The sequence below is a fragment of the Nuphar pumila genome, chromosome 16, assembly GCF_984573655.1.
Source record: "Nuphar pumila chromosome 16, dmNupPumi1.hap1.1, whole genome shotgun sequence".
NCBI classification, from domain to species: Eukaryota; Viridiplantae; Streptophyta; class Magnoliopsida; order Nymphaeales; family Nymphaeaceae; genus Nuphar; species Nuphar pumila.
The window spans coordinates 83,673,040-83,686,798 of NC_143264.1; the positions used below are offsets into that span (position 1 = coordinate 83,673,040).

A 13,759-nucleotide genomic window follows, 5' to 3' on the forward strand; every position below is an offset into this window, starting at 1 on the left:
AGCTAAAACATCTTGAGAATCAAATTGAGCACCAAAATCTTCAGCAATGCCTTTCAATGACATTTCGTATTGTAGAATTTTGCCCGAAGGTCCTCAAATGTGGGAAGCATGGGCAAGCACAACAATGATGTCACCAATACATGATAATCTAGGCCTAAACCATTCAATGTCTGTTGTACTTTATCCTTGTCCGACACTTTACATCCAATCATGGCTAGCTGATCGGTAATAGTTTTCATCTTATTCAAATAATCCGTGATAGATAGACCGCCTTTCTTGAAAAGTTGGAATTCACGCTTGAGTAACAAAACTCTTGCTTCAGATATCTGAGAGTATGTCTGTGTCAACCTGTTCCACAATTCCATCGTTGTGCAGTCGTCGGGGATAGCAACTAGTACTTCCTGAGACAGGGTAGATGTGATGTAGGCAATTAATGCCTGATATTTTCTCATCTAAGAGACATAATCCGAGTTGCGAACAAGCTTGGTAGATGCAACCCCTTGTGCGTCTGTTTCCTCCTTTGCGATGAAGTCTGGTGGGGCTGAGATTGATCCATCCAGATGACCAAAGAGATCTTGGCTCTTGATAAAATGAACTATCTGTCTCTTCCAAGTCAGGAAATTGGAATTATTTAATTTTTCATAAACAAGTTGGCTAAGGAAGTTTGATGAAAAACCAGACTGGGTTGAAGAAGAATCCATGATTATGAGACACGTGAATATAAGGTAGAAAATACTTTAAGAGGGGATCAATGGAATGACTAATCAAACTGCAAGATAATGTGACTGTTTAAGTTCAGTCCAGAAGAGAACTGATTATAACGGAATTTGGATCTGCTGCCTTTTTTTTTGACAGATATCAGATCACGTAAATATTCAAAGTATGAATCAAGCCACCTAATCATGTCGTGTTCGATTAGCATTAATAGGCTAAAAAAATTCGTTGTGTTCGAGTAGTGTGAATCAAGATCACGATGAATCGTGTTTTCAGATGAATCGACGATCAGTTTTGAAATGGGGGAATAGGAGAACAAATTCTAAGAAAAGGAAATCACGAGTTTTGTTTGGAACATAGTATCGATTCAAGAAGATGGGTCACGATGAGGATTTAAAAGGCAAGCAGAATTTGTGAGTTTCAAGATGGGTCACGATTAGGGTTTCAAGATGAAAGTGCAATAGATAACATGCCTTTAAAGGGAAAACACGTGTTTCAGATGGAAACACGAAAGCAGTTTTAAGAAGGGATGGGGACGAGAAAAAGGGATCGTCCTTTTGGAAGAAAACACGATAGCATAGATTTTGGAAGAGAGGAAAAATAAAAAAAACAGAGAGAGAAGAATACCTTCTTGACCGAAATCAGATATTCTCTATGGTCATACCTTTTGGAAGCAATATCGAGCCCTAGATCCAACCTTGCTCTGATACCATGTTAGAACTTTGGTTTACACCAAATCTGATCTTCAACAGAGGAAAGAGAGAGAAGAAAAAAGTAGAAGAAGAAGAATACGCAGAGTCGTTGGGCTGCACAAGGTTCATGACTTTTTTTTTTTCTTTTCGTGACCTGATCTAATATATTTATGTATTAGGTTACAAGGTAATTTAGTTATGGACATGATTGTCCTACAACAAAATGCAATATTACAGTTGTGCCCTAGTAAGCTCGTCAATACACAATCCCAATTTGGGTCTGGATCAGACCCAAACTGGTCCATCACTACACGACACTTAATACATGCTCCCTCTGTATGCAGGGGAGGGGTCGAGCCCCCTCCCTGTGCCTTCTGGTTACAGGGGAGGGGTCGAGCCCCCTCCCTGCTTCCTTTGTACACAGGGAGGGGCCTCCCCCCCTCTCTGTGTCCTTTGTTTGCAGGGGAGGGGCAGAGCCCCTCCCTGCTTCCTCCGTATGTTGGGGAGGGTACGAGCCCCCTCCCTTTGTTCCTCTATTACAGGTGAGGCACCGAGCCCCTTCCTGTTCCCTCTGTACGCAGAAGAGGGGCTAGGCCCCTCTCTTTTCTCTCTGTGCTCTCCGATAGGTAGGGGCTTTTCCCCTGGCTCTGCGTCTCTTGGCAGGTAGGGGCAGAACCCCTGCCTCCTTCCTCCTCCTCCCTTGGCGGGTTGGGGTCGGGCTCACTGCTGAGTCCACCCTTCGGCCTTGCGCTTTGCGAGCTGGGGTCGAGCTCGGCCAGACAGTCGAGTCCACCCTTCGGCTTTGTTGTCTTCAAACAAAGGACGTGCTCAGCCTGACAATCGATCTCACCTTTGCCCCTTTTCTTTATTTTTTCTTATATCATACTAAGTGTTTTTGCTTTTCGCAGCTTGCGCAAGGGAGCCCACTCGCACCTCGCGGCCTGAGATGTATATTACTTACACTCAGAGATGTACGCAGCGTTGTGACTCCCCAAGATAGGGGAAAGTTGCACAAAGGACAATGGACAAACTTAAATTAAGCAATTAAAACCAAAAATGGGAAAAGAAAGGACTAAGGACTATATATATGTATACATATATCTATATATGTATGCATTTAACTCAAGGATGCAGTTTCGTGATCCTTATCCTTTTACTTTCCTGGCTTTATTGCTTTGTATCGCAGCCATGCTTAATGTGCCTAGGCTTTTCTTTCTGCATTTACTTGTCTTTTACTGCTTTCTGTTGCCGATGCCCTTTATGTGCCTATGCTTTTCTTTTCGCATTTACATTTTTGTCCTTACTACTTTCTGTTGCCGCCGCGCTTTGCACACAGGCTTTGCTTACGGTTTTGTACCTCATGCATCGCCTTGCATATTTACTTGCTTGCATGGTTATTTAGCCAATGTACGATTAGTACCTCGTGCATTACTTACGAGGTTTTGCGTTGAACACACAGTTTTGCACTTTGGGGATCAATTGCACTTTACCCTGTATTGTGCACGAGCTCGCTTTTTGCTCACTTGCACTTAAGTGCAGCTTTGAGCATATGCTATTTCGTTAATTTGTTTTAAAAGACACGACTCACACTTATGCACATCGGTTCTCCAAAAAATGATGATTTTTTTGGCATAAACCATTTTTGAAATGCATAGTTTTGCAAAGCAGATTTTGAAAGTCTTTTGCGAAATAGCGGCTAGATCTCTCAAATCAATGTATTTGGAAGAGGTGTTGTACAACTTCGGTTCGTGTATCTGATACAACTCGGATAATCCCAATCAGGGACATGAACTCATGTTTTGGGGTGATTCATGTGAAAAACCCTTATCGCGTTTATCGAGACCAGTATTGCAAGGTATGCGTAGCATACAGATACTGCGATAGACGAATGAGAAATCTGTGGTGATCTTGCCTCGTACGAGTTGCACAGTGTTGTACTCACGATTTGAAAGATAAATCATGTTCAGAATAAGATGTTTGGTTCAACATATTCTAAGTATTCTCTTTTTCAAAGGATACAGGTTTGCACATGGGCACTAAAATTCTTAAGAAAAGGATTTCTTTTCGTGAGTACAATTTTTTGAATAAACAGTTTTGCAAAGTAAAGTCTTAGAGTCTTTTAATTTCGAAATACCAGCCAAGTCTTCCTCATCACCGTATTTGGGAATAGTGTTTTTGCTACTTCTGTTGTGTTTCGATACAACTCGGATAACCCCGTTTAGGAGCATGGGCATGGGTTTTGGCGAAGTTTTCGCTGAGAAACCTTGCATCATTACTGGTATCGCAAGGCATGCGCGTCATGCTAATGCTGTGTTATCTTTGGATGAAAGATCTGTGGAAATCTCGTATCTTGCAATGTTAATCAAGTAGTTAAAAGTCAAGATCTTATTGCATCACTCTTTTTACGAGTTATTGCTGTGGGAATTTTCTTTGAGAAATTTTTACCCCTCTCATCGTGGTTGTACTTTTAGACATGTACGTTGCATACCACGATGAGTAGGATGAGAGGTCTATGATTACCTCGAACGTGCGATGGCACGTGATTGAAATCACATAATGGTAATGTTTTCACCCTCACAAGTAAGTTGACCCCTCTCATCGTGGTTGTACTTTTAGATAGGTACGTTGCGTACTACGATGAGTAGGATGAAAGGTTTATGATTACCTCGAACATGTGATGGCACGTGATTGAAATCACATAATGGTAATGTTTTCACCCTCATAAGTTAACCCCTCTCATCGTGGTTGTATTTTTAGATAGGTACGGTATGTTTGTACTACGATGAGTAGGATATGAGGTATGTGGTAATCTCGAAACGTGCAATAACATATTGTTGAAATCACATAATGATGATGTTCGTCTTCATAGGCAAGATGCTTGAGTGGGGTGAAAGACCAGAGCATATAAAATGAGTCTTCAGTTAAATAACACTGGATGCACCCATTCAACCCACTGTGTTCATCAAGAGAGAGGATGGATTGATACAAAACTCTGATGGATAGGTTGTTCACAACCACCCTACGAGCAAATGACTCGGTTTTCCCAATCATCGGAGTTAGGAGAAAGGGACTACTGAAAATCATCCTAGGTGGTAGCTCCTATGGACTTCTGCAAAAGTAGGATGCATCCATTGTCTACGAATGCCTTTGGAAAATTCTCTCTCGGTTACTAGTCATCCCCTTAGGAGCAGATTCAGCTAGCTACTCGAGGTATCTAAAATACATGGCATAATAAACCTCCAGATTAGTCTCAGTTATTTCTACGTGTCGTGCCTTGTGTGTACCTGCAAGGCCAGCTAATATCGAAACATTAAATATCCTGTTCACAACACTGGTTGGCACGAGTCTCTTATGATTAATAAAACTGCTTGTGCAATTGTTTACAGCTCGTAATCCACGAACTGTTTACAACTTATGACTAATGTAATTGTTTGCTTTATAAGTTGTTTATATCTTGTGATTAATAAAATTTCTTGTTGTGTAATTGCTTGCATCTTATGTATCTACTTGTCATGAAATTACATATATCTTGTGGTACATGAACTCTTACCTTGTGATAGTTAATAGCTCACTTGATTTCATAATTAATTTCTCACATTGGAAACACTCACGGGGTTGTATAATCAATTGCTCATTTGCATAATCTATTGCTCCTGCTAGAGGTAACTTGCTAGAATAAGTAAACTAATCATGTTAGACATAATTTATTACTTGTTAAAATTGCTTATTTCAGTTCCATATTGTTTTACTTGTTCCCTACTATTTTTTCATGAAACTGACCTATTTTATGGGTACAAGTGATGTTTAGGTTTACAGGACAGACGATGGCACGATGGCGTGATGAGATCAAGATGAGACTCTTTTCCTGACGTTTCGCTCCTGAAGACCTTTTGGTAAATTTGCATAAAGGTTTTCTTGAAAAATCTCTCCTTTATACAAGTCTTAAACTATTAAAAATTATATTTTCGTAATCTATTTGGTTTCTTAAATATACAGAGTTTCAAATCTGTTTGTGAAAGAAAGTTTACGTTGTAATGTGCCCAAGGTCTATTGACTTGGTATTTCAAATGCCATTTTCCGTTGACCTGCTTTTTAAAACTCTGAAAAATGACTGATTGTGAAGCTTTCAAATTTTTCGTAAAATGTTATAAGTCCTGGATTTTTGGGGTGTTATAGTATTCTTCAAGCTTTTGAGCTCCCATTCAATAAAGCCTTTTTTACTTATTTATGTGTAGCCTTTAAAGGCCTCTTGTATTGTCCCTTAATGGACTTCTTTTGTATTTCTCTCTTGTGACTTTGTGCTTGTCCATTATTGGACCTTGTGAATGTGTTAAGCATTCTTGTATTACGTTTCTGCATACTTCATTACATGGTATCATAGACATACAATTCTTAGCGTGGAAATCGTAACAAGGTTCTCCCTCTTCCTTCTCATACCCTATTCGTGCAATGGAATCCAAGATTGATCTCTCCTTCAAACTCAATGGCAAGAATTACATGATGTGGGCATCCACAATGGAGAATAATCTTAAAGGAAAAAACTTTGGGGTTATGTAATGGGTTCTATTCTGGAACCTCAACTAAAGCTCAACAAGATAGAAGGAGGTCAAGAAAAAGCTTTTGAGGGAGATGCTCGCCTCAAAGCCATTGAAGAACATCAAAGAAAGGTGAAAGATTGAGAGAGAATTCATGCAAAAATTCTTGTATGGTTCATGAATAACGTTGAACTCAAGTTATCTGCTAATATAGCTAAATTTCGAAGAGCCAATGAGGCTTAGTTCTTTATGAAGGATATGTATACCCAAAAAGATCTTGCAATAACTTATTTTTTGCAAGAAAAAGTAAGAATTGTCAAACAAGGTGATTTGAGCATTTAAGATTATTATAGTGCTTTAAATCCTCTATGGGATGAATTAGCACTTTTAGAGCCTAAGTGGGTAGTCATTGAGGATGTGAAACTTAGGCAAAAACAAATAGAACAAGAAAGATTGTTTCAATTTCTATTTGGGCTTCGTCTCGAATTTGAGCAAGTAAGATTTTCCCTTCTACATAGATCCACTCTTTCTCTGTTGGAAGATGCTATTGCCGAAATTACTCAAGAAGAAACTCGGCTTGGCATGAGTAAGAGTATTGATGATGCCTTAGTCATGTCTAAACCGGGCAACAATGTTAAAACATATAAACCCCTATACTTTGGGAGGCAAGGTAACTATACCAACAATAATAACTATGGTGGAGGTAGAAAAATGATTGTTTGTCATCATTGCTATGAGTCGGGTCATATTAAACTCGCTTGCTCCAAATTAAAGGGAACTTTCAAGCCAAGGATTGCTTTTGTTGAAGAGTCAACTACCAAAAAGGAAGATGGAGGCAATAATGGAGATCTTAAAGAAACACTTGGACAAATTTCTATGGCTCTTCAACAAATTCTCAAAGCTACCTCCTCTACATCGGGTGCCGTCATCGCCTCCACATCACCACCTGGTATGTATTCTTTGATTTTAGATTTTGAAGCATCTTTTCATATGACTCTCCATGAAAATGCTTTAACCTATGTCACACAGACTCAGCTAGGGGGTCGACGCACCCGCGTCGACATGCCCCGACACGGGTGCGGCTTTGGACACGGGGTGGACACGGTCAACGAAGAGTCAGACTCGGTCAACGCATCAGGGCTGAGTTTGTCCACATTTTGGACTCGGTCAACATTGACCGAGTCTATATTTGTCCATTTTTATGGCAAAAAACAAAAAAAAATGATATATATATATATATATATATATATATATATATATATATATATATATATATATATATATATATATATATATATATATATATATATATATATATATATATATATATATATAAACTAGACTGTGCACAGTCCCCGTGTCCAAAATTTTTGAAATTGCGAAGCACTCGTGTCGCACCCGCACCCATGTGACATAGGCTTTAACCAATGTATGCACCAATTCAAAAACATCTGTCTATACGGCTGATAGAACTTTTTTTAAAATAAAGAGTATAGGAACACTAGATCCCAAAAATTCTCAAAAGTTTTTTGTTCCAAAAGTTAGAGTTGTTCCAAAACTGAACCTAAACCTTTTTCGGTCTCTCAAATTGTCGACTATGGATATGAAATACATTTTTCATCTAATGGTTGTTTTGTGCAAGATCTCCAGTTCGGGAAGCGGTTTGGGCAAGGCTATAGGAAGGGAGACCTCTACTTCATGGATCATTTGACTCTTCCTTCAAACTCTTTTTGTACTTATATCTAAGACAAAAGTATTGAAACTTAGCATAAAAGACTTGGACAACCAAGCTACTAAAAAATGTATCCTTTTCCTTTTGGGAACAAAATTTGTAAAGAAAAAGATATGAATTGCAAAGATTGTATTTTTGGAAAAATGAAGTCTATTCCATTTCCAACTAAAACATTTATTTCAGCAAGACCTTTTGAATTTGTGCACTCGGATGTGTGGGGTCCATCTCCAGTTATGTCTAAAGGTGGTTATTCATATTATGTAACATTCATCGATGACTTTACTTGATATGTGTGAATTTATTTTCTTAATTTTAAATCCGAAGTTTTCTTCATTTTTAAAGAATTTTGCATAAAAATTAAAAATCAATTTCAAAGTAATATATTTATTCTTAGATCCGATTCGGGTAGCGAATATCTATCCAATGATTTCAAAAATTGTCTAAAACAAAATAGAATTTGTCATCAAAGATCATGTTCTAGAACACTTCAACAAAACAAACTAGCGGAAAGAAAACATAGGCATATTATAAAACCGTTAGAACATTACTTATTTCTAAAAATATCCCTAAATTTTTTTGGGCCGAAGCCTTTTTAACTTCCACTTATTTAATAAATCGTATGCCATTATCCAATTTGAAAAATATCTCTCATTATGAAAAACTTCTTAACTTGACACCCGACTTCAATCGTCTACGTATTTTTGGTTGCAAATGCTTTGTACTTTTACATAAAAGAGATAATTTGTTTTCAAAAGAGATTGAATGTGTTTTTCTTGGATACGGTGAAAATAAAAAATGATATAGATGCTTTGATTTCAAAAATAACAAACTTTATGTTTCTAAAGATGTGACCTTCTTAGAATATGAAAATGGTTTGAAAAATCTTGATAAGAAAGATGAAATTAACTATATGTTTTTGTTTGATCTTTCTCCTACAAAAGATATGCATACTATTGATGATTCATTGAATCATTTTGAATTAATAGATGACACACAATATGAAAACTTTAATATTGAAGCATCATTAAGTAGTGATGACATCATTGATAAAAACCTTTAAGTTTATACCCGGCGTGAGCACAATAAACCTATTAGTGCCTTAGAAAAATTCTCTCAAAATAATGAATCTCTAGAAGAAACCTCTCTTAGGCAATTTACTAGAGAATCAATTCCACCAAATAGGTTTATGTCATACGAAATACTAACACCTAATTATAGGGCTTGCTTAATAGCTTTACACTTCCATTATGAGCTCACACATTATAATCAAGCAAAAAACATACCACATTGGATTGAAGCCATAAACATAGAATTAGATGCTCTCAAGAAAGCTAACACTTGGAAAATAGTTAAACTTCCTCCTAATAAGAAATCTATTGGATGCCGGTGGGTTTTTAAAGTTAAAACTAAAAGTGATGGAACTTTAGGACATTATAAAGCAAGATTAGTAGCTAAAAGCTATTCACGAGAATATGATATTGACTATGAGGAAACCTTTGCGCCCGTGACTAGAATGACTAGTGTTAGGACCCTAATAGTCGTAGCATCAACCAAAAAACTGGCCTATATATCGATTGGATGTTAAAAATGTCTTTCTTAATGGAAACCTAAATGAAGAAGTCTATATGGATCTTCCACCGGGATTTAATATTGAACAGAGAAAAACTCTTAAACTTTTAAAAGCATTATATGGTCTTAAGTAGGCTCTTAAGGCTTAGTATGATAGATTTAGTAATGTCATGACTAGTTTGAGTTTTCATTCATGTTATACTGAGTTGCTGCTCTCTTTGTGAAAAATGCAAGAACTAGTATTATTATTATTTTACTCTATGTAGATGATATGATTATAACAGAGAATGATCAAATGTGTGTTTGTAATGTTAAAAATATGTTAAAAAATAATTTTGATATTTCTAACTTAGGATTCTTGAGATATTTTTTAGGAATTGAAGTTGCATATTCTTTCCGTGGATATATGCTCTCACAAACGAAACTTGCTGCAGATATATGTACTAAGTCTGAAATTTCAAATGATAAGAAGGTGAAAACTCCTAAAGTGATCAATGCTAAACTAAGACTAGAGGATGAGATTCTTCTAGAAGATTTCACATCGTACAGACAACTCATTGGGTCTCTCACCTATTCGACCATTACCAGACTAGACATTGCTCATGTTGTTCACTTTGCTAGCCAGTTTCAACATGCTCCTACAACTGTCCACACGAGTGTTGTATTAAGAATCATTAGATACCTCAAAAATACCATCACTAAAGGGTTATTTTTATCCTCATCCTCTTCATTAAATTTACTTGCTTATACTAATGTTGATTGGAGAGGAGACCCTAATGATAGAGTCTCAACTACTGGTTTTTGTGTCTTTTTAAGAGATTCTCTTATTGCCTTGAGATGCAAGAAGTAACATAAAGTTTTGCTATCCTCTACTGAAGCCGAATACCAGGCTATGGCAACTACCACTATTAAACTTGTTTGGTTACAAAGTCTTCTCAAAGATATGGGTGTCGATATCTCCGATCCTTCAAAGCTATGTTGCGATAACAAAAGTGCAATTTACATTGCCAATAATCACACCTTCCATGAGCGTACCAAACATATAGAGATGGATTGTCACTATATACACGACGAATATCTGAGAGGAACGGTTACCCTGCCATATGTCACATCAGAATATCAATAGGCGGACTTCTTCACTAAAGCTTATCCTGCTCCCCGTTTTATTTTTTTTATTCTTACACACCGTAAATATACTATGGATCTCCTTAATAAGATAGGGATGAAGGAATCTAAACCAGCTTTCACCCATATTCCTATCTACCAAAGATTGAGTATTAGTGAAGTAGAATTGCACTCCGATCCGACCAAATATTGGAGTGTAGTTGGTATGTTGCAGTATCTCACATTTACTCATCCAAACACACACACACACACACACACACACACACACACACATATATATATATATATATATGTGTGTGTGTGTGTGTGTGTGCACCTCACAAGGGCATTTTGGTTTTTTCACATGTAAATATGTTTTCCATTTTTCTTGTTTTGTATTTTTGTATTCTTTATTTATTTATTTTTGTAAATATCTCAACCTTGAAGGGCATTATTGGGATTTTCTCATAGGAGCCGTTAGACTCTACCCAATGACTACATTTCTAGCCGTTGGGTAGACCCCAATGGCTCTATGAAGCCTCTTTCTTGTATATATAGGGGTGTCTCCCCTTCTCTTATGTATTCTTCTTCAAGGGTTTTTCCCTAATACAAGTTGTATTCTTTATATGCATTTCAGCCCTTAAGTGGCTTATTTCAATATTGCCTTTGTGTCAGACTCATAAGTGGTAGTCTCTCGTGTTAAGGTTTTGCTCATAAGTGGCTCATTGAAGAATTGTATTGAATCATGACAATTCTATGTGCAGACCTACCAGAATTTTTCTCCAATTCATGTGAGGAATTGGATCATATTCTCATTAATATTGATTTGACTACTTTCTATGAAGAGCAGTGTCCGGTTACAAACCACCAAATTCATCCATTGAGGCAACAACTGTCAAACAAACATTTACCCAATTATGGTGGCACACATGTTTGACAAAACATGGCTATGAAAAGCCTTCCATTTTCAAGGAATCACAAATAGCCCAAGTGTCCCAATTTGTGACTAAGGAGGTCAAAAAGTGGGAAACAAATGATCACGAAGAGAGAACCCCACACAATGGGAAAACATATTCCCATACTTTTAGGGGGTTCTCACCTTGGACACGTGTATTCTCTTATGGTTTTCGGGGTTTCTCACCTTGGACACATGTATTCTCTTATGGTTTTCGGGGTTTCTCACCCTGCAGCAAGAGCTGCAAGACACATGTTTTCTCTTATGCTTTCCGTGGGTTTTCACCATCTGAAGAAACCTTCTTGAGAGCCATTGTGGGCAACCGGGAAAAGCATAAATCTCACTTGCTGCCTTGGGCTGAGTGGATCACTCTTCTCCCAATAAGGCCCCATTTAAAGCACTATATGGGAATCTACCTTCGACTATCACTCACCTTATGGATGATGCCACATGGGTCAGATTGGTTGAGGCTCTCTTACACGAGAAGGACCAACTTGTGAGGAAGCTCAGGTTACATCCTCATGGAGCTCAAAGGAGGGGACAACAACAATCCCACAAGTACCCACTTGTAGATGAATCTCCAGCTTCCGGCCTTGAGGACAAGGCCACTTTGAAGAGGATGAGATTGATAGCATACCATTTTATTGGATCCAGTCTACTTGTAAAAAGAGGGTTATTGAGTTGTATTTTGAGTCCCCTCTTGGACATGTTTAGATCCAAGACCCAATTATAGGGGTATTGGACCATGGGTACTATAACCATTTGGGTGAGTTTCTTGTTTTAGGTCTTCTTTTGTATTGGGCGGATTTGGATCTCCTCACACGTTGTATTTGGATCCAAGGATCTATGGAGGGTGTATGGGGTTACATGACTTAGTGAGGGGTATTCTAGTCTTTTGAGGTTCATGGGGTCTATAAATACTTCCCTGCTAGGGTTATTTCATAATGCTTAAGGATCCTTCTTAATGAATTACCTCTCTTTGGTCTCTCTCTTGTAGAGTGGATGTGGCTCTTGCCTCTTGGGGCTTGAGATTAGCTCATTAGGGTTCTTTAGTGAGATTTCCCCTTCATCTTTCATCTACCCTGATTCCTCACTCATCTCCACCATAGCCAACCCCCCTATTCCTCCATCCATCCAAACTCCTCCATGATCAGCTACCATTTGCTAAGCTTTGCTTTGTTATGATTAATCTTTTTCTTTAGCGTGGTGATAAGTTGATGGTAGCAGTGCTGGTCAATGTTTGTCATTACTCTTTAACCAGATACTGCGACTTTTGTACCAATGTACACAAGGCTGGCTTATTTGGATGTTACCTCTTGATTTGTAAATGAAAACATGTTTTCATTATTTGTTTCATGTTTGTAGTTCTACTGGAGTTCGTGATCCTGTGACATCTGCATTGAACATTGTCCTTGGAAAACGAAGGTTTCTTGATGTTGCTCAGATTGTTAGATGGAAAGCTACTGCATCATCTATGGAGGCACCTTCTGTACGCTATGCAGCATCTTTTGCAGGGTATTCTCTCTATATTACTGATGTTCTTTGCTTTTGCAGATTTTCAATCACAATAATGTGACCATTTTTTTTTTGTAATATTTGTAATCCTTTTTCTCTGCATGAGGTTAATATTCATAAAATTTGTATGCATAACTAAAATCAAATTGATAATAACAAGATGACACGAATAACAATGAGGTGCATTAACAATAACTAGCACTACAAAGACTGACAATTAAAGGAAAAAAATAGAAGGCCTAGGGACAAGAGCACCAAGGGGCATAACTAAGGTTATCAGACTAGGAAGGGAAGCAGGAAACTAAACAAGAAGTGGAAGCAAGAAGTGAGGCATTTTAAAATTTATAAAAAAGCAGGAAGCAAGGAGTCCATTTAAAAACGAAATAGGAACAAAAAAGGAAGTTATATGGGATCGAATGGAAAGCAAAATACTAATCAAACATGAAGAGAATAAAAACTAACATAAAAATGACTTCTTAAATTTCATTATTTTGTAGTGTAAGAATTAAATTCTTCTCAAAATGTAAAAAAGATGGTTGTCAATTTAGAGAAAGTACAATGTGAGTGAGTGAAGAGTGAAAGGAAGCACATGGAAAACGTGAAAAGTGGCATGAGAGGTGTATAGGATGCATGTAGGGAAGCAAGGAAAAAAATATGTGGGAAGCATAGGAGAAGTGTGGGAGAATTCAGATTCCCATCAAGTTTCAGAAGCGAGGAGTATCACTCTTCCAAAGCGAGTTTTTGAGAAGTGCACTTCTTACCTATCTATGAAGCTTCTGGTAACTTTGGGCACAACAATGGCTAGATGACTGCTTCAAACAAATGAGTTCTTAAAAACCAGAATTTTATTTGTTCATGTTTTTTTGAGAACCCAGATAATTCAGCTGACTTCTGAATTATAATGGGCACTTAATGTTGCTGTTCATTGTTGATATTCTAAACT

At 37.6% G+C, this 13,759-nt stretch overlaps 1 protein-coding gene across 6 annotated transcripts in view; it reads left to right on the forward strand.

Annotated features, from left to right (window-relative positions):
- Positions 1-13,759, forward strand: part of ACD5 (Diacylglycerol kinase family protein) — a 28,415-nt gene that overhangs the window by 11,913 nt on the left and 2,743 nt on the right. For all 6 annotated transcript variants that reach the window (XM_089991550.1, XM_089991547.1, XM_089991548.1 and 3 more), the window contains one exon: positions 12,667-12,816. In XM_089991550.1, the coding sequence (XP_089847676.1) occupies positions 12,667-12,816 (150 nt within the window). The remainder of the gene's footprint in view (positions 1-12,666; positions 12,817-13,759) is intronic.